This window comes from Canis lupus, chromosome 27 (genome assembly GCF_048164855.1).
Source record: "Canis lupus baileyi chromosome 27, mCanLup2.hap1, whole genome shotgun sequence".
In the NCBI taxonomy this organism is placed as follows: Eukaryota; Metazoa; Chordata; class Mammalia; order Carnivora; family Canidae; genus Canis; species Canis lupus.
In genome coordinates, this window is record NC_132864.1 from 43,358,922 (window position 1) to 43,380,770 (window position 21,849).

The 21,849-nt window shown below is 41.2% G+C and overlaps 1 protein-coding gene across 1 annotated transcript in view; it reads right to left on the bottom strand.

The window, feature by feature from the left end:
- The window catches only part of PCDH15 (protocadherin related 15), an 876,905-nt gene that overhangs the window by 88,866 nt on the left and 766,190 nt on the right, over positions 1–21,849 (bottom strand). Inside the window, exon 26 of the mRNA XM_072803740.1 lies at positions 10,979–11,106. Coding sequence (XP_072659841.1) covers positions 10,979–11,106 — 128 coding nt within the window. The remainder of the gene's footprint in view (positions 1–10,978; positions 11,107–21,849) is intronic.

Consider the following 21,849-nt stretch of genomic DNA (forward strand, 5'->3'; position numbering starts at 1 on the left):
TTTTGTTAGAGTTCTTTATATACTCTGGATTAGAGATCTTTGATATTAGTTTGTAACATATCTTGGGGGCTTTTGGCTTCAGGTGGTAATACAGTCTTTCAAATTACTATGAACCTCATTGACTTTGTGTTTTTATAGAATACTCAGATCATAAGAGGCCATGACTGCCTAAGGGAAAAAAAAAACCTGGGAACACATAAAAAAAAGCAGTGTGAAAAATAAATCTGTTTACAAAAACTATCATGGTTACCTCATAAAGTTTCAGGATCTGCTTGGTGGGAATCTCTAGTTTACAGTTTTATTATTCCTATGCATTACAATGTTACACTGTTGGTGGGGATGCAAGCTGGGGCAGCCACTCTGGAAAACAGTAGGGAGGGTCCTTGGGAAGTTGAAAATAGAGCTACCCTATGACCCAGCAATTGCACTGCTGGGGATTTACCCCAAAGATACAGATGCAGTGAAACACCGGGACACCTGCACCCCAATGCAGGATGTCCTACAGCAGCAATGTCCACAATAGCCAAACTATGGAAGGAGCCTCGGTGTCCATCGAAAGATGATGGATAAAGAAGATGTGGTCTATGGAGACAGTGGAATATTCCTCAGCCATTAGAAATGACAAATATCCACCATTTACATGGATGTGGATGGAACTGGAGGGTATGATGCTGAGTGAAGTAAGTCACTTGGAGAAGGATGATCATCATATGGTTTCACTCATATGGGGAATATAAGAAATAGCGAAAGGGTTTATAGGGGAAAGGAGGGGAACTAAAAGGGAAATATCAGAGAGGGTGACAGCATATGAGAGACTCCTAACTCTGGGAAATGAACAAGGGGTGGTGGAAGGGGAGGTGGGCGGGGGGTTGGGGTGACTGGGTGATGGGCACTGAGGGGGGCATTTGATGGGATGAGCACTGGGTGTTATACCATATGTTGGCAGATTGAATTTAAATAAAAATATTGTTTGTGAACTCAGAAATTTCTGCGCCTGTTTTTGTTTTTTTTTTAAATTAAAGTCTTTTGGCACTTCTCAGATGTAAAATGACTTATGAACTAACCAAAGTAAATTATGTTCTCTTCATGTGCATAATGTTGCTTCAGGCTTGCTGGTTTTCATTAAGGAAAATTCATTAAAACTACTAGGAAGAGTCATCCATTTTTTATGACTTATTTGGATCTAAGTTTTCTTCATAATACATATTAAAAGAATCCAGTATTTTACTCCTTACTGTCAATATTAATAGGCAATTCAAAATTAAAATATATTTAAAGACATATGATTAAACTTTTTAAAAAGATGATTTATCATTTTTGCTTTGATTGGCATTATAGGTCTTCCGTGTTGGGTCAGTATGACATAAAGTCAAATAGAGATTTAAGGACTTAAGGACATTTTCAGACAAAAGTCATTCTTATTTGTCTGAATTATCTGTGGAATTGTATTTGGAAATGCAGTCCTCACTTTTACAAGGACTCTGAGATTTTTTTTGGGGGGGGGGGTTCTGAGATTTTTAAGCTGAGTGTCCACATTCCTACCAATGATGGAAGACATGTCCTTGGAATGTAATATAGGAGCACACACACAGTCATCGCTGCCCTACGGCATATAAAATCTCCTACAAGAAAATGCAAGCTTGACTCAAAAGATGATATTCCACATCCACACCTTGGATTGTTATGCATTTAATCATCCGAAAGACACGCAGGCATTAAATACACTTCTAATCCCAGTAGAGTGTGATCCAACTTTGAAATATATGAGCCACCAATGAACTTGGGAAAGGCAAAAATGATTTGGCCATTCATTGAATAAAGAATTTTCTTTCCATGTATCACGTCCAATGGCTTAAGACCCCATACAAATTCTTCAGGCTCTCCACTTTCAGGGAAATTTCCAGTTATGAGAGCCACTTTTCTTTTTTTCTTCTTCTTTTTTTTTTTTTTTTTAAGATCTTATTTATTTGTCAGAGAGAGAGAGAGAGAGAGAGAAAGAGAGCACAAACAAGGGGAGCAGCAGAGGGAGAGGAGAAGCAGGCTCTCCACTGAGCAGGGAGCCTGATGTGGGGCTCAATCCCACAACCCTGGGATCATGACCTGAACAGAAGGCAGACATTACACAGACTGAGCCCCCCAGGTGCCCCGAGCACCACTTTTCATCTAGTTTTAAGGACCCAAAGCCTTCCTCATTCTTCAGACACTTACCGCGTGGAGAAAAATAGCTCCCTTTTATTTGAAGGGAGAAATCAAGACACTTTTTAATTAAGTCACATTCAAACCAAGAAGTGTAAATGTAGTTACTACCATGTGGATGGGAAGATTTTTAGATGTCCCTTCTGTGGTAATAGAAAGGCTGATTTGTATAGAGAAAGAGAAGAGAAAGAGAGTAAAAGTCATAAAAGCAAAATTATTTTATCTGGACATTCCATTTGCAGGAAAAAAAGACATGATTTTGCCTATTTATGCTAATAGTAATGGGACTATGATTTTATATTTGTTCATACGAATAAGCACACATGCTAGGTATCAGAAACTGGCAATGACACATCACGTATCTCAACTTGTACAAGGGAAAAACTCAGGCTTAGACTCCCAGAAACAGAGTATTTAGTGATCGTTTGTTTGCGTATACTGCACAGATTTCCAAAATAGGAATGAGGTCATTTCTGAAACTCCATAAGGTATAACAGTTAAAGGGAAAGATGACAGAGAATAAATAAGCAGAGCATCTCAAAGAAACCAGAGAGAATGTTAGCATGCCACACGTGCATTGCATTCATCTTCTAAAATTACTAAAGATGAATCAGATATTTTACTTTTGGCTCCATCCAGCAGACAAACCAAAAAGAAGACATCATTCACTACAACATAATCCAAGATCACACTTCAGCTTAGCCCAAAGGCCTAGAAGCGATAATAATCCAAGATCACAGAAGAGAATTGTACCAGTTGTTACGAAAAAACAATTTTCTTGACAATTGGAGCCTCCATTGGGGTTAAATAAATGGAAAAGTATGAGGGATGCCTGAAATTAAAAAAAAAAAAAATTAAACCTAAGCTCCTAATTTTGGCAATAAGGGAGATTCCCAGGGAAATGAGAGGTACTGTTATTCTGGGTGTTGTAATCAGGCTCAAAAAAGTTTCAATGAAAGAGTATTTCTACTTATTTGAAAATTGATAATTCATTCACACAGTTCATGGGACATCTTGACTGAAAAGGCTAAAGACATGGCAATATGTAAAAACACACAAATGAAATTTTAAAGAAACACCTCTTACATCTCTCTTAGAGAGAGCGCCGACTTGGGAGAAAACGGTCATAAAATAATCCACCAGCTTCAAAGGGCACAAACCACAGAAACGGTGAGACATACACGGTGCTCTGGATTTCGGAATCAAGTCATCCTCACTATGGAGCTTTAATTGGAGCTCTCGAATATGACAGCTCTTTCAGGGCACTTGGCATCTTTTCCCGCCATGCCATCATCCCTGTTTTTTTTCTTAACAAATATTTTATTTATTCATGAGAGACACAGACAGAGAGGCAGAGACACAGGCAGAGGAGGAGAAGCAGGCTCCACACAAGGAGCCCGGTGTGGGACTCGATCCCGGGAATCTGGGATCAGGCCCTGAGCCAAAGGCAGATGCTCAACAGCTGAGCCACCCAGGCCATCATCCTACTACCAGAAATGGTTAAAGGCTTTAAAAGGCACCTAGTTCAAAGCAACATTTGCATGAGACAAGACAGGAGTGGCCAGGAGAGCTGAAGTGTGATGCCCCAGAGACTTCATTTCTGGGACCCAATCCAAGGGTTGTGGGCCCGGGGGTGCATCCTGGCTGCACACCTGACTCCCAGTATACCCTGGGAAGGTGACGTAGGGCTTCTGTGCCTTTGTGGTCTCATCTTTAAGTCGAGGATAATACAGCAACCTCGTGGAGCTTCCGAGGAGTAAGAGTGAGAAGTGCTTAGAGTACCTAGCATAGTGTAAACATAAGGCGCTGGTTGGCTATGGGTACACTGGTCTGGCCTAGCGCGAGGTGCCCCACTGGGGAGACACGCTAACCCCTCACCGACGGGCTGGGATTGCTTTCCAACAGGCCTGCACGAGCAGACACAGGGCTGGCGTCCAGGAGACTTGGAAGCACCGGCCTGACCACAGGCCAACATTCGCCCTTGACCTTGCCTCTCTCCTACTTCCACATGCTTGGCCCCCAAGGACGTCTGAATCACAAGATGCACACTTTGCCCTTGGCTTTTTTTTTTTTTTTCTCAACACCATCCTTCTGCTAACTCCTCTTGCCCGTCTCATGCTTCTTGAGAAAATGCAATAAAGAATTAAGGATTTGACAGGGAGAACCGTTTCTTTGCTGATGCTTTTTCAGAACCGTGTTTGCTTTTAGGCCATGGCTTTCTTAAATTTGGCTTCTCTAATGGCTCAAAGATGCCGCGTTCATAGAGTCTTCTTGACATCCAGGAGGCATCAAGTCAACACTTTAATTCAATCTTTCTGACACTGAGTTTTTCCCATCTGCAATTGGGAGAGAGAGGAACTTATTGAACTAAATTCTGGAAAGTATCCTAATAACTCAGAGGGTTCTTGATCATATTTAGCCCCTCCCTGCATTTGCATTAAGTCAGGCTCTCGGTGGCCATTAAAGAAGACATGCAGTAAACTTGGAAAAATTAGTTACTAAATCAAGTGGTGCTTCTCAGGCCAGATCTGATTAGTTAGCGTAATAGAGGGAATCACAATTCACAGAGGCCACGTCAATTCGAAAAGCAATTAGTCGCCTTGTTAATCGCCTCCTAATTTTTCATAGAAACTTAATACATTCTGTTATTTCTGCCACGATTTTACTCCTCACTTCCTAGGAGAAGCAGGGGATGTGGAAGTTATATATATATAACTTTTATATATATATAAATACCTTGAAAAACATAAACTGAACTGAATTCTGACTTCAGTGGTTATGGGCTGAGTGACACCTGGAAAGTCACTAAACCTTAGGAACTATTTCCCCCGACAACGCCATAGAGAATCATTGTGCCCACCGTAGATATAGGTGTTTTATTTGATTATTTATTTGCTTGTATTTGGTTAAATACATTTCACAGGCTAAAATATGAAGGGTTTCTCACAGTTCTCAGAAAAACAATAAAGAAAAAAAAAATGACAGGCTATTGTCACCAGTAAAGAGTTACTCATTGATCCACATCTTCCAAAGGACAACGAGGAACCAAAAAGTCCCTGTTCACAAGCCCAGCTTAGTCTTACTTAGCTCACACAGAAACTTTTAAATAATATGACAAATACTCGAGAATTTTTCAACTTTGTTTTTATTGGCTATATTGTTGCTCCCAAATAGGTTTTTTTTTTTTTTTCTCCTGTATTCTGGACACTGCTTCTTTGACTTTAAAAAATATATATATATATGTTGCAAAATATTTGCTTTCAGCATATTGCTTTTCTTCTCTTCCTTTATAGTGTCTCTGTCGAGGAGGTGGGTTACATGGATGTAAATGAATTTATCAGTCATTTTTTGCCTTAGCACAGGGCATTTCAGGAAGTGATATTCAACTAATGGCCTCACCCCAAAGTTAAGGGCAGATCTGAATTTCCTGGGGGCTTTGCCAACACACAGGGTCTGGAGATTTCTGACACGAACCCCCTGGCGGCCGAGAGCGCTAGGGCCAGACCGACGGCTGCAGCCGGTAACCCATAGCGATGACCCTGGTTCAACACCAGGGCTAACCTAATCCATAAAAATAATCGGACCAACACAAATCTTTGCTTGGGAATCTGAAAGTCAGATCCCCACTCAACTCAACCTCAACGGGACGGATGTCACCGAGGAATCTTAGTTTGGGAAGAAAGAGTGGTCATTGTCTGCCAACAGTGGAGATGCCCTTCCTTTCCCTTTGCGATTTATCCCCTACTGAGTGGAAAAACCCATCACATAAAATTTACCATTTTAACCACTTTTCAGTGCACAGATCAGTTGCCTTAAGTACATTTACAGTAGTATGTGACTGTTACCACCATTCCCATCTACCATTTTTGTTTTTTGTCTTCCCACCTTGAAGCTCTGCAACCATTAAATATGAACTCCCCATCCCACCCTCACCCCCCGACCCATGGGTCCAGGCAAACCACCATTCTCTTTGCTGTCTCTGCCAATTTGACTCTTCTTGGAACCTCATACAAGTGGGATGATTTGTGTCTGGCTGGTTTCACTCAGCCTATTGCCTTTGGGGTTTATTCATGACCCAGCCCAGGTCAACAATTCCTTCTTTTGGAAGACTGAGCCCTACTCCAGGTAGCTACTGTGAGTGATGCTGCTGCTATGAACACCCCCGTGCCTGTTGGCGATTCTGCCCTGGGCTCTCTTGGGTCTATACCACAGGTGATCCTTTTGGCTGATGTTAATTCCTGTATCAAAGGCTGGAGAGACAAATTACTATTGATTTTCTTACTCCCTGCCCCTGCAATGAAAATAACTGATTGCTTGTGACCAGTGGAAATCAATTTGATGGAACCAGTTGCGACCGAGACATCAACACGAAACCATAGTAAATGTAGATATTCCCAATTAATACTCTGTTCTGTGTCCTTTGGACACGACCACAGACATCCTTTGACATGACACGAATGTTCAAATTTTTGAACCAGAAACCTGATCTCTACATGGATGTATGAATAAAAGTCTTATTTATTTACTTTTTTTGTTGTTGTTGGTTTGTTTGTTTGTTTAGTTACTAAAATGCCAATTCTGCAAGGGCAGGAGACAGTCTGTTTGGTTCGCCTCTGTATTTTCAGCACATGCTAGGAACATACTATATATATATTTTTTTTTTTTTAATGAACTTTGAAGCTGTCTCTAAGCATATTAGATACGCTACTGCAGAGCCTATACTCATGATTTTCTTATACTATCACTTATATCGCATAATTCGTTTCGAATAAATGCTCTCATCGTGTTATTTCTACCTTAACGTATTTTTAGCGACACCCTTAATCCACGCTTGGTGTTTTAAGCTAGTAAGTATGGTTTTACTCACTGGTATTTCAAAGTCTCCCCTTTCTTCGTCAGGTCTATACATGTGTATCCTATTCCCCTTCCCACATGTGACACAATTTTTTACATTTAAAATTCGTCATTACGCATTTCACGGTGAATCACACGAAATTAACTTGCACGTATACTAGGCAAAATGCTGCTGCACCCCACAGTCACTGTCAGTGGTACGAGAACCCCCTTCCCAGTCAGGGGGCTGCTTCCCTGTCCTGCTAGTGGTCTTTCCATCCAGCACCGTGCTGGGCTGGCCCCGAGTCACCACTCTTTCCAATAAGAGTGAATTGAAAAGAATCGCTTAACTCACTTCCACTCTGATTAGATTTGGAAAAGAGAAGATTCCGGGCATTGAGGCTAAAAGCATCTCCCGAGAGCGTGTCCACCAATTTAAGATTTATTACTCCCGTCACCCCGAGCTCCCTGCTCTCCATCTGTTCTGCAGACAGGCTGGGTGCTTTCTGCTCTGGGTTCCGGCTCCCCATTTCCTCTGGGGCCACACTCGGGCTCTGCCTCCTTGAAGCTTCACTGGGGAACATCCAACCACCCCTGAGCGCGATGCAGATCCTTCCAGTTCTTCGTGTTCTTTCACCCTTGAAAGGTCTCCTTCCTCCTGAATCCACATGGCAGTTTGTGCTTTGCTAACAGCATTGGTTATTACAGCCCAGACTTGCATCTGTACATCGTTACAGTCCTCTCTCTCCCTCCCTTTCTCTCCCTTTCCTCCCCCTTCCCCCCCTCCTTTAATCCCCCCCTTTCTCTCCCCATCTTCCCCTCTCCCCTCCCTTCTCTCTCTCTTCCCCTCTTTCTCTCCATCTCTCTCCCCCTCCTCCCCTCTCCCTTCCTCCTTCTCTCTCTCTCCCCCTCTCTCTCCCTCCCTTTCTCTCCCCATCTTCCCCTCTCCGCCTCCCTTCTCTCTCTCTCCATCTCTCTCCCCCTCCTTCCCTCTCCCCTCCCTCTTCTCTCTCTCTCTCCCCTCCTCCATTCTTCTTCTCTCACTCATGTGGAATATCACACTGCATAAAGCCAGCTTCCTGGAAAGAACCCCTAACCCGGCAAGAGTGCCCCCTGATATATCAAAGGCAGGGGTGTCCCTCAGGGTTCCCAGGAGTCCTGAAGAGGCAACCACACCCATCCTGTCCTCCTCACGGTTTAAGTCCATGTGTCCACCTGAAGCACCTGCCAGCACCCAGCTCCTTCCGCCCACGCAGGCCTTTGCCTACTACGTTGACCCAGATTCCCACTGCACTTCCACCATGAGACCTTCCCAGGGACCCCCTGGAGCCCACTGTCCATCATCAGCAACATCCCCTAAATATCCAGGCTTCTCTCAGCCTATGTCACCTTTCCCTCCTGATTCCTCACCCCAGGAGGCATGGCTTTCTGCAGCTGTCTCAGGCAGCGGCCCCCACACTTTACCAGCACAGAGCCTGGGGGCAGATGGGTGGCAGGTCTCTCTCGGTCTGAACGGAGGCTTCTGGAATGTCACTGCACCTCCTCTGCTCCCCTCTCCCAATCCCTCTGAAGTACATGCCATCATCAGATTATATCGCTCACCAAACAATCTCACTACCATCATCTATAGGCCTCTTGAAAAGCCCCCCGTGTTAATGGGATATTTTCAAATTTGGCTTCTCTCTCTTTCTCTCTCTCTCTCTCTCTCTTTTTTATCCTTTCCACTACAAGTGCTCTCTTTATCCTAAATGGTCATGTGAAAGTCCTCAGGGCAGTCCATTCCCAGCAGCATCTGACTTTTGATCACTCCCTCTCTTTCCAGTCTTGCTTTTTCCAGGGGGTGCACAGATTGCATCCTCCTGGCATTCCTGTGGCCTCAAGGCAGTCTCCTTTGAAGGATCCTCTCTCTCCCTGACTAAGTGGTGAGTGTCAGGGCTTAGTCTTTGACGTCTCTATCTACACCCGTAACCTCGGTGGTTTCATCCCGGATCATCATTTCTTCCCTGCATCTCCGTCAGCACCTGCAGCTGCCTTGCCATATTAAAGAAACCACCACACATAAAGTCTCCAGAAGTGAACTCTTGATTGGTACTGCCACAGTACCTGGGGGAGGGGTGGGGACCTGTTCGGAACAAAACATTGGGACCATTCTTGGTTTTCTCTAATGCCCCTCGTATGACCCATCGGCGAATCCTCTTGGCTGTCGTTGAGCCCCTCCTGACCATCGCTCCAGCCAACTCTCACACCTCTCCTGGAAAGTACTGCGTGGGGCACTGTGGCTGCTCTTGTCTGCGATCACTCTTAACCACCTCCACTCGAACCCTGCACAGCATCCTGAATGATCCTGTTATACCAGATTATGTCATGCCCCTGAACAAAACCATTCAAAGACTTCCTTTCCAACACATCTAGGATAAACCCCATATTCTAGTCCCGGGCTACATTTCCAATCTCATCTCCCACCAGTCTTCCAGCCATGCTCACCTCCAAGCTCCCTCTGGCTTTGGGGACTTGAGAGTGCAAGGAGCAGAACCTCCTTACCTAGGAACCCACAAGTCTTGCTCTTGACCACATGACTTGGTGTTGAATCCCTATGGATTTTACCCACCAGTTATTTGTTTCTTTCACTGGTTTGTATTACTTTGTTTTTGAACTGCTCCATGTCCAACTTTAAGAATAATCCATACGGTCAGTACTCCCAAAACATCTGCTGACTAAATTAACAGATGGAATCGATCAAGAGTTCATAGGACTAAAGCATAAAATAGGATACAAATCAGCTCCTTTGGAGTTGCTTTTCACTTGCGAATCCTAATGTGGCGTGGATATAATGTGACTGACAGGTTTGTGGCTCTCAGGGGTGATCCAGATCAGGAGCCAGTATCTGGCGCTCTGAACGAGCTGTTCTGCAAGCACACTCCACACGTACCTTTGCTTGGTTGACTCCTCTTTCATGCTCAGTGTGCATAAGACGATAAAGCTACAGGTAAGGAGGGCTCTAATCACGGTTCTCCAGGTAACGAGAAAAGAAAGCCAACCAACCGCTCATGAATGCAGGTAGAGGCAACCAACAGCCGGATTTGCTCAGGGTAATTCAGCTGTCATGTGTGTATGTTAATAGCTATTCAGGAAAATACTTTTAAAAAACTTTTAGAAAAAAAAAAACTGTAATGAAGAGTCTGAAAGGCTCTAGCCTCTAAACTTTCTCCCCAACGCAATCCAGTATTTATCAATTTCTCAGTAACAAACCTATCGCAACTTTACGTACCCTAATGATTTACAAAATCTTTCAACATATTTGGTGATAACTAACTGGAGGCAAATGAAGAATGATCAACATTGGTCCTGGATATTGTGCTTTTTAAAAATTCTAAGTAGGTTTGTGATTTTTTTTTTCTGACATATCTGAGGGTATTTTTTTTTTAACGTTTAGTAAATTGTTAAAATTAGTAGTTTTATGTTTTACGTTTGTTCCGGATTTTGAATTTTAAAAAAATATTGCAGAAAAAATTATTTATTACATTATTTATTTTTTTACATTGTTTCTTCTATTAGAAAACAGTAATTTTTTATTTTATAACAGCCAGTAGATACTCTCTCACTTTTAAAATCTTTGGAGTTATCCTAAATTAAACCTATGAGAGGCATAAAAATCTACTGACAGCCATATGTTTTAGTGACTTCATATCTTATTCTGTATAAATTACCATAAGTAATTTTTCCTATTTTCGTAGTAAAAATAAACCATAAAAGTCGCACAATGTTCTCCTCATAATTAATCTGTATTTAGTTTGCCTAATTAAACTCGTGTATCTTGGAGTTTCAGACTTTTGTTTAAACAACATGAATAAGGACTCAGTCAATACAAACTACATGGTTACAGTTTATCTGCAGAGTCTGAGCTCTTTGTTTTAACTTTAGCTCGGTATCTTAATAAATTTTCTCGTACCTTAACTCTGAGCACAGAAGTAAACATTCTTGCATCTTCAGATACACCTCCAATGTAGAATTTTTTCTGAAACACTGGGGGATGATCATTTTCATCCTGAATCTCAATATACACTTTAGCCGTATTGCCTGGAGGATAAGAAATAATATATTTTTAATTGGTGGCTATTCACTAGAAAAAAATGCACTGGAGTAAATACTTATTACACTTTTTTTTTTCCCCTCTGAAACAATGGAAATGGCTTAAATCAGAAAGTCATTCCTGAATGGCATGTCTAATATCCCAAGGTCCACAGAGGACACGGATAATGATGCTTCTGGCATAATAACGTAAAGTTGTTGTTATTTCTTTTAATTACAATGTCTTGGTAATTCATTTTACTTGATTTAATAGGCACTCAAGTATTGTGTTCCCCTAATTTTAATGAACCAATTCAACTGTTCATTCTCACAAACAGTCATAAACACTACCAACTACGCCAAAGTGACACACATATATAAACTCCTTATGAAATAAGAGAAACTGCCATCAACTAAAAACAATACTTTTTCTTAAGTGTAAAACTAGCAACGATATTCTCTTACTTTAAAAGTGGGCAATATATATATATATTTTTAATTTTAGGGTAAACAGTGGTTGGGGGAGGGACTTACTTCCACAAAGAGAAACCAAGTTTAATCATATGTTACAGGCTATCATTCACCCACTGAACAGCCGTAGCTGGAGAGATGACTGTGGTGTGACTCATCAACACCGGGTGTGTAATGTCTGCCAGCAAACTATGCCATAAAGACATTTCATCCCCAAATGTTAGAATCTCACATCATCATCCTTTTAACGAGAAATGTCGAGAAATGTAGCACCTGTCACTTGTCCACGAATGACTCTTTACAAATAATCCAATATGTAAAAATAACTCAGGGCCGCCTAGGGGACCCAGTCGGTGAAGCATCTGCCCTCAGCTCAGGTCATGATCCTGGGGTCCTGAGGTCAGGCCCCACATCAGGCTCCCTGCTCAGTGGGGAGCCAGCTCCTCCTCTCCCTCTGCTTCTCCCTTTGCTCATGTGCTCTCTCTCTGTCTCTCTCTGTGACTCTCTCTTCAATAAATAAAATCTGAAAAAAAAAATGTTTAAAAATAACTTACAAACCAGAAAAAAGTGAGGACTAAGTGGGTAATCATTTTTTTAAAAGGTAGATTCAAATTATTATCTATATCTATATCTATATCTATATCTATATCTATATCTATATTTGGATGTCTTACCCATGTGAACTTCCCTCTTATGTTTCAATTAGGACCAAATATAGGGCAATTGAGCTACAAATTATTTATCAGGGATACTCTAGATTTGTTGCTTCTTCATATCCCCAACTACAACTAATTAACACCGGTCTACGAGCACAGTAGGTACGTTGTGCACGTACAATATATCTGTGTGGATTAAATACCTGAAGGACTAACCTGCATTGTCTTAGAGAGAAGTGGGCTTTTCAGGGCTTTGCACTTGCCCTGAGAAAGGTCAGAGAGGTGAGGGAGTTGCTGTATCTGTGAGGTTTTAACACTATACCCTGCTGCTACCCACTGAGTTACCCTCTTCTGGTCTCTTCCTCACCACCCCTGAACTGGGAGAGTCAGAATCAAGAGGTGAGTGTGCTAGGGGGACGGAGAAGGTGCCAGCAGGGAAGCAGGGCTAATGGCAGAGTGCGTTCCCCATCCCGCAGCGCGGGGACCCGGAGCTGTGCCCTCTCGGCCACCAGCGGAGCTCATCCAAAAGGAGAACCACTTTCATCTTAGTAGCTGACCATTTTATGTCTGGAATCAAAGGACTTAACTGCTCTAAATTTAATATTTTTTGTAACAAAAGGAATTCTAAATTACAATATCACCTTTAAACTCTTTTTGTTGTTGTTGTTCTTAATGACATTAGTCATGGTCCCTGTTGGCAATCCTTGAAAAAGTAAAGGTGGATTTTACACTCACTGTAAAGGCATAGATTTATGCTCTGAAACTTACCTACTTTTCTCCTGACACTTTCTAAGATGATGACAGAAGGTTAAAGCCCAGGCACAGATGTATAATGCCGTCGGAAACAATCTGTGCTTTGGCAAACCTTTTAAAAAGCTAATATTTCCTTAGGTATTGGGAAAAATAATGTGAGAATCAGGGTTGTAATTTTAAGTGACTATTACATGCTAATAAAAGGATTACATGAGTACATTTTATAAATTCCAGAGACACTGCAGTAAAATCATTCTTTAAAGTATCAGTTTAGTTACTAACCTGTTACTACAAATCTCTAAAATTAACATCCTTGGAAACATCTAGATACATATGTACTTACACTAATGATATTTAATTGAGTGCAAATTTTCTGTGAAATAATTTATCCAACTTTAACAACTGGACTAAAGTTTTTCAAGGTTTCCTTTTATAAAATACTCATCCCACAAATATTATTACCACGTAAGATACCATGCTTCCGTATCAACTGTGCTTAAGTCCACATTTGTTGTGAGACTGGTACAGAGTTTAACCATCTTTCATTTGGTGCTTTAAATAAACCATAAAATAAATTGTGATAGTAATTCCATGCCATAAATTATATGAGGAGAGCAAGCACGATGATGGGAGAATAATAATCAGAGGACTGAAATACTGGTTTAAATTTTTCTTGCAATTTTCATCTGTCAGGTTTGGGCATCTTTGACTTACATAATAATAATAATAATAATAACAATAATAATAAATATACGTCTATGTAACATACCTACTTCTCTAAATTGTGGGTTTTTTTTTTTTTTTTGGTTGCTTTTCTTCTTACCTCTAACGTCTTTCCAACATGATACAGGTTAGTTTCTCCTCTTGACTTTTGAAATATTTGCCTAACAACCCTGCAGTTTAATACAATTGTACTGGAATTGGATCATAAATCTACACTACTGCACTGCATAATTTCTAATTCATCTGCCCCCCAAAAAAAAGAAATGGAAAGAATATACTACAGATATTTTATATATACTCAGTATATAATGCTATCGAGTTCCACGGAAGTCTGTCTCATCTTGGGCTATTTTTACACCCAATAACTCTATCATCATCACTACCACCTTTCTGCATTTCACCCGCTGGAGTTTTGTACAATCACAATTTTATTTAATTTTATTACTTTTATTTTTTTAAGGATTTTATTTTTCAGTAACCTCTACATCCAACGTGGGACTCGACCCCACAACCCCGAGTTTGAGAGCAGATCTCCACTCACTGAGCCAGCCGGGTACCCCCCAAATTTTATTGAAATAGAAAAAACAAAAGCAGCACCAAAGAGTGGTGAATAGTATTAATAATTCCTTTATACATGTATAGGAATCTATTTAAATATATTTTTCATTCTAATCATGACTTTGTCCAAATTTAAAACCATCAACATAAACATTTTATTATTTCGACAGTTCCTTATTTCTCATTAGAAGTTGAACTTACACCCAGATTCATTGGTTCACATGGCCCTCCCATGTTTAGCCAAAATTCAACACTGGGAGCTAATGGTTACTGGGCAGTTTGCAGCAGGCACTGTTCCCAGCTGCACAGGAGAATCCAATCCTATGAGATGGAACTATTATCGCAACTATTGTTATTGTCATCTTCAGATAGAAAACCAAAATGAGGATGCTTGGGTGGCTCAGTCGGTGAAGCATCTGCCTTGAGCTCAGGTCATGATCTCAGGGTCCTGGGGTCGAGTCCTGCATCGGGCTCCCTGCTCAGCAGAGCATCTGCTCCTCGCTCTATCTTTCCCCCCTAGTTGTGTGAAAAGAAGTTTCATATTTGTTTGCAGGCAACACTTATTTATTTATTTATTTATTTATTTATTTATTTATTGCAAATAACACTTTATTTTTTTTTTAATTTTTATTTATTTATGATAGTCACAGAGAGAGAGAGAGAGGCAGAGACACAGGCAGAGGGAGAAGCAGGCTCCATGCACCGGGAACCCGATGTGGGATTCGATCCCGGGTCTCCGGGATCGCGCCCTGGGCCAAAGGCAGGCGCCAAACCGCTGTGCCACCCAGGGATCCCGCAAATAACACTTTAAAGATTATAATCACAAACACCTTGCCTTTCTTCAATTTCTTACAAGGAGACTCTCCATCTAGCAGGTACCGGCCATGCCCAAGATGCCCTCACAGAGTCCCCGCCGGTCACTTCATCCCTCTTTTGTTTCAGATCCACACAGTCCTCAACACTGTCCCTTTAGTCCGGTATTTGTGATTTGATTCCCCCATCAGGATAGGAAGTATCAGATGGCCTGTTCTCTATCACATTTCTATTGAACAAGCAAACACATAAATACATGAACTGATTAATAAATTTTAGTATTTTGCCTTTGCTGGTGATGACTCCAGTCCAGTCATCCCCCTCAGGATGCTAAGTTTTCTGAGTTCACAATCTGCTGTGTGAAACAGAGTCCTCTCGTGTGCCTGGAATTTACCTAGACCCACTTTTCGAAATGTCCTCTAATGGTCAGGTGTCAAGTTGAGTCAGAAGTTTAAAGAATTACCTAAAGGATACAGTTCCTAAGGTATAAAATGAAGTGGGGAGGCTTGAGGATGAATCGGCAGGCATTTGGCCAAATTAAGTAAGTCAGACAGACAGACCGACACTGTATGATCTCACTCACATATGCGATGGGGACAAGTAGAAATTATGGAAACAGAGACCAGACTGGCTGGAGAAGTGGGGAGGCATTGTTGGTCAAAGGGACAAATGTCAGTCACCAGAAGACTCAGTTCTGAGGCTCTCGAGTACCCCACGGGGACCACAGTTTATCATCCCGTCTTGTATATCTGCTGAGAGTAAATCTTAAATGCTGATTATGTTCTTAAATGAAAACATTTAAGATTTTCACGACACACATGCACATATGCACACGTGCCAGTGAGTTAATGGATGGTAACTACGTAAGCTGGTGGATGTGAGAACTAACTTGATTGTGGTAAATCATTTCACTATATCTCTATCTCTATCTATCTATCATCTATCTATCTATCATCTATCATCTATCTATAAAATCACCGTATTGTACACCTTAACAATTGTATTGCCAATTATACCTGATAAAGCTGGAAAATAATTTGGATAGATCCAACCAAAGAATGTAAAACAAATACTGAGCAATTACAAAATAAATAAAATACACCTGGATGGTTTAATCCCTAGAGTGATGTTCACTTAGATTTTCTGCTTCATGGACACACAGTGTGTATAAAACCATCGACTTCTTTGGCCTGCACGCTTTCACGACGCTTGTGTCATGGGGCTCTATCATGGTCTTCCACCAAATTTGGGTTTTGATTATTTCAGAAACCCAAGGCAGAAACTTGGAAACAACTCTGGGGCTAGTGCACTAACCAGATTTTTTGAGATGTATCGTCATGCCGGTAAATGGCTTATGTATTCTCCAATGATTCTACTGTAGAGAACTCTCAAAATGCTTGGATTACCAGGCCTACTTCATTATTTTGCTGGTGCCAAAAAAAAAAAAAAAATTGATTTGTTCCTCATGAAATCACTTGCAGCCACACACCTTTCTAAGCTGCTTTTCCATTGATACTGTTTTTGTATATGCTTTACTGACAAATTAATTCTTGAGAAACACAGTGACTCCCACACAGTAGGTGTTCAATAAATGTTGATTTAGATTGGAATCACTACCACCCGCCTCAGTCCCAGTAGCCAATTAAATAAAATGAATCGTTTTATTTTATCCCCATAAATGAAATGGGATAATATATTGCAGGCCCTTAGAAATCATAGTACCAAACAAATGCCTGTTGCTGTTACAATTAAGGGTACCTCTCTTAAAGATTTTTAAAAATATTGATATTTTTAAAAATCTTTTTTTAAAACAGATTTTAAAACAGATTTTTAAAAATATTGATATTAGGAAAATACTGATTCTGAAACTATCTCATAATTCTATGGGCTATTTGGAATGACTTTGAGGATTTATGATATTTATATTATTGTCAATTTTCTCTGTGTTCCTTTGCCCTAGTTTATATACCAGATAAATGACTGGTTCTTTAGATAAAGTAGTGTTTAAGAACAAAAGGATCATCTGAGATAAGAACTTAATCTGATCTTACTAAGGGGTTTATGGATAGTTATTCATTTAAGAAAATAGGCTTTGATTTAAAAAAAAGCACAGAAGAAGTATGTTTTGGTATGTACATTAGATGGAATTTGCAGCAATACAATATATTTACATGCTCTTTAGAAAAACAAATTATTAAGTATGTTAGAGTGAGCAAAACCGCTGTTTTTTATTTCTCAGCTCTCTGCAAGAATCGTACTTAGTTGTATTTATACACACCATTTATTTTCAGTAGCTAGGCAGTGAGAGAGATGGAATCTTTTGAGGTTCATTTTAATAGTTCTGTAATTGAGCTTTGACGTTGATTTAATTAGCCTTTGCATGATTTTAATTGCTTGTATCTGAAACATACATTTTGTGTATGTGTTTGCCGAAAGGGGAGAATCCACAGTAAGGAAATAACCACGTGTAACCACCGACTTTAGAAACGGACACTCAGATTACTCTAATATATCCTTGTTTTGGGGCTAAGTCAAGAAAATGATGACATTGACAATTCTACAATGACAGTGATGGGAGATAATCAGAAGAGTAATATTCTCAATATCAACCGAAGTTTGACTTTGTATTCATATAACATATTTTCCCATTAGGAACATTTAATGAAGTTTCCCTGTAAACACCAACCAGAAAAACAGAAGCGAAGAATGCAATACTGTTTCTCTTCATTGGTATCGCTAGCATTTTGCGTTAATCCTGTGAGACCGAATTGATGCATTTAGAGGCTTTGCCAGGCAATGATTATGACTTTTAGCTCAGTCTGTTTCCAACAAGAATAAACAGAATAAGCATTACTTTAATTCATTTGTGTCTATTAAACTCCAACTCTCTCCGCAGAGCAGCTTAATAATACAGGCCCTATAAGGACTGCAAAAACTGCTGTAGTTGTGAGCCAGCAATAAATAAGCATCAGCTGTAGAGCCAGAGTCTGGGTCAAATCCCAATACTAATCCACGTACGCTGTGTGACCCTACACAGGTTACTGAGCTTCTCTGAACTACGGTTTCTCACCAGTAACACGACAGCAATCATACGGAGCCGACTAGATTAAATGAGCAAATACATGGTGGCCTCCTGATTCTCAGGGCGGAGAGGGGAAGTATTAGCAAATTGTTATTATCATCGGAAGGAGGAAGAGTACCAATGCCATGGAATTTAAAAGTAAGATTTCCTAGCACTGAATTAAGAAAGAAAATTGTTTTAATGGGCAGCCTGGGTGGCTCAGTGGTTTAACGCTGCCTTCAGCCCAGGGCGTGATCCTGGAGACCCGGGGTCAAGTCCCACGTCAGGCTCCCTGCATGGAGCCTGCTTCTCCCTCTGCCTGTGTCTCTGCCTCTCTCTCTCTCTCCCGTCTGTGTATTCTCATGAATAAATAAATAAAATCTTAAAAAAAAAATAAAATTGTTTTCTTACGGGATATTATTGAGGGAATATCAAATAATGTATTAGGAAATACACTTTTTTTCCCCTGCAAATAGAAGAATTTAAGTAGTACTGAAATAATATTGGAAATATAGTAAAAGAGCCTCATTAAATATCCATACCTTCATTTACATGACAAGACTACAAACTTATGGAACTCATTTTGAAGGGCTCTCTTTGAGAAAAATACACAGTATTTGACGTAAAAATATTTTTGCTGACATTATGAGCTTAATATTAATCATTTTATCCCAAAATGTAGAACCATAGCTGAGAACAAATAGTTATGCTTGAGCAGACCATTAAATTAACTTTATATGCTTTTTTAATGTACAGTTAAAAAGTACACTTTAAGCCTAAAGCTGTTTTTTTAAAACTTTTATTTTTTTTTAAGGTTTATTTATGAGAGAGAGAGGAAGAGAGAGAGAGTGCACGAGTGAGCTAGGGGAGGGGCAGGGGGAGAGAGGGAGAGGGCAAATCTCAAGCCAACTCTCTGCAGAGTGCTGGGCCAACCCGGAGCCCCATCATCTCTCTGCTGCTCAACTGACTGAGCCCCCAGGCACCCTAATTAAAGCTGTTTTATTTACATAGAAGCAATGGCTGATAAATTTGGTAAAATATCTAACTAAAGAGACAAAAACCAAGCCAACAAACAACAAAAAAATCCTGTGTCGGAAATGCAATTTCCTAAGCACTTGAAAAGTAAATTGACTGTAGTGAATAATGTCACATAGGCAGCCTTGAATACGTGACCCCAAACACACACACACGACCCCAAACACACACACACACACACAACCAGGAAGAAATATGGTCTAGTCTTTCTGTGTCTAAACAGGTAAAGAAGAATCCGCCAAGAAGAAATTAATAAGCCAACTCCGTTTTACCATATTTTAATGGAAGAGAGAGAGAGGCGCATTCCGCCCCGTGGAATAGTTTCTCTGCACTAGCTGATTTCTTTCCAATATCTCTTTTAAAATCTCCTAAATGATCCATGAAATAGATGCTGTCATTTCTGCCTTTCAGATAAAGAAACTGGGACTGAAAGAGATGAAGTCAACTTCTGTACGGGAGAGCCAGACGTTCCTTCCAAGCATGGCTGGAATTCATGTCCATAACAAAAACAGAATTTCTAATAAAAAACCAGGTAACTCTCCTTGAGAGACTACAGATCGCCTCCCCCCACCCCATCCTGGGTTCTAGGATACAGGCCAGCAAATAGAAATGAAATGAAAGATTTCTGAATGAAAAGATAAGTCTGTTTTGGGGAGAGACCATTGCAGTCACCCCCTGTACAGTTTGGTGAGAAGTCTAAGAATAATGGCCAATGATTTGAAGGAGTTACAAACGCGGGGGGGAGGGGGTATTGCTGAAAGAGGAGAAAGAGTGGGTTAAAAATAATATGCTAAAGTAGTCGATCGCAGCGCAGACATCGGCCTCTGCTCCTTATGCAGTAATAGGCACGTATTGCATTAGTTTCCTGCGGTCTCTGTAGTCAGTGCTCACACAACACAAGTGTATTAGATTATTATTATGGTTTTGTAGGTTGGGGTGGGTCCTCCTGGGTCAAAAGTAAGAGGTGGGCGGGTCCTCAATCCTCCCGGGGCTGTTTTCTTGCCCTTTCCTTCCCCAACTGCCTCCCTGCCTGCACTCCTTGGCTCCTGTCCCCTTTCATGTTCAAAGGCACCTACAGCCAAGCCAGGTGAGTCTTTCTCCACCTCCATTACCCTCACACCGATTTTACTTATAGGGACCCTTGTAATTGCATGGTGCTCAGATAATCCTGCACAAGCGATCCATCTTGGATCCTGAGCTGCTGATACTTCTGGGGACCCCTTTGCCCCATAAGGCAGCTTATCCACCTCTCTGAGGCGCAAGCCACGGGCATCTCTTGGTGGAGGAAGCATTCTTCAGCCTACAAGAGGTATACTGGTGTTTTTGTTAAAAAAAAAAAATGTAAAATTCAGGCAAGACACTGTATTTACGAAACAGGAAGGTTTTAGGGTGCTGGCCAATGACAAATTCAAGAAAAGCAAAATGCTGGGATATTGCAAACACGGTAATAACTGTGGCTTTTTCCATTTACAAACAGCATTATTGGCTGCAGTCGTTAACAGAGGGACTGACCTGTGACTCCCCTGCCTTTGTATGACAAAGCCCCGACCCCAGATGTGACTGCATTTAGAGATATGGCCATTGTGAAGGTAATTAAGGTCACATGAGGTCAGGGGGAAGGGTCAGAGTCCTAGTAAGAGGAGACCAGAGAGCAGCACACTCTCCTTCCTTCCCCCCACCCCCATCTCTCTGTCTCTGTCCCTGCCCCTGTCTCTCCTCACCACCCCCTGTGAGGACACAGCAAGAAGGTGGCCATGTGTGAGCCCCGGCGGGGGGAGGTGTCGCCAGAAACCAACGCTGATGTCACCTTGATCTTGGACCTCTAGCCTCCAGAACTGTGAGAAAATGCATTTCTCTTCTGTAAAGCCCCTGGTCTGTGGCATTTTGCTACGCGGGCCTGAGCACACTGGTACAAGGATGATGCTCACTCCTGAAAAGTTGTGACATTCCTGAGCTAAACGCTTTTCTGTGCATTACTTCAATGTATCCCCATACTAACACTGGCATCGATTATCCACATTTTATCCATACAGATAATGGGCCTTGGAGGTTTTAGGGTTGCACGATCAGAAGACACAGAAGATTCAGACCCGAGCCCTTGATGACAAATATTCCTAACCATTTCCCTGTATGGCCTCCCTTCAGTGTGGGTGGTTTTAAAAACCTAATGTAATTCTTAAACCTCTCTTAGAGTTTGTGATTTATGGGGAGCTAGGACATTCTGGGTCAACTGGCAGAAGTTTTTAATTTATATTTAAGCAGACGTACATTTATGCCTAAAACCACAGGAAAAACTGGCATTTTACTCAGCGATGTCTAAGGTTTTTCAAGTTTTTAGAACTGTCCCGGTGGCTGAGCATATAGTGATAGAATAGGGCAGGCAGGGAGAGCAAGGCTGCTTCTCAAAAGCATCAGGCAAATGGTTGGAAGACTACAGAGATAACCCGGTTTAAAACTAAATCTGCTTGGTGGAAGTGGTTCTACATATCCTTTGCTGAAAATATCCTTCACCCCTGCTTCATGGGAACTTCGGGCAAAGTAGAAACACCATGACTTCAAAATAGGAAATCTGGAGGCACCTGGGTGGCTCAGTCGGTTAAGATCCTGACGGTTGGTTCCGGCTCAGATCATGATCTGACCTGCAGGATCGAGCCCCGAGTCAGGATCCATACTGGGTGTGGA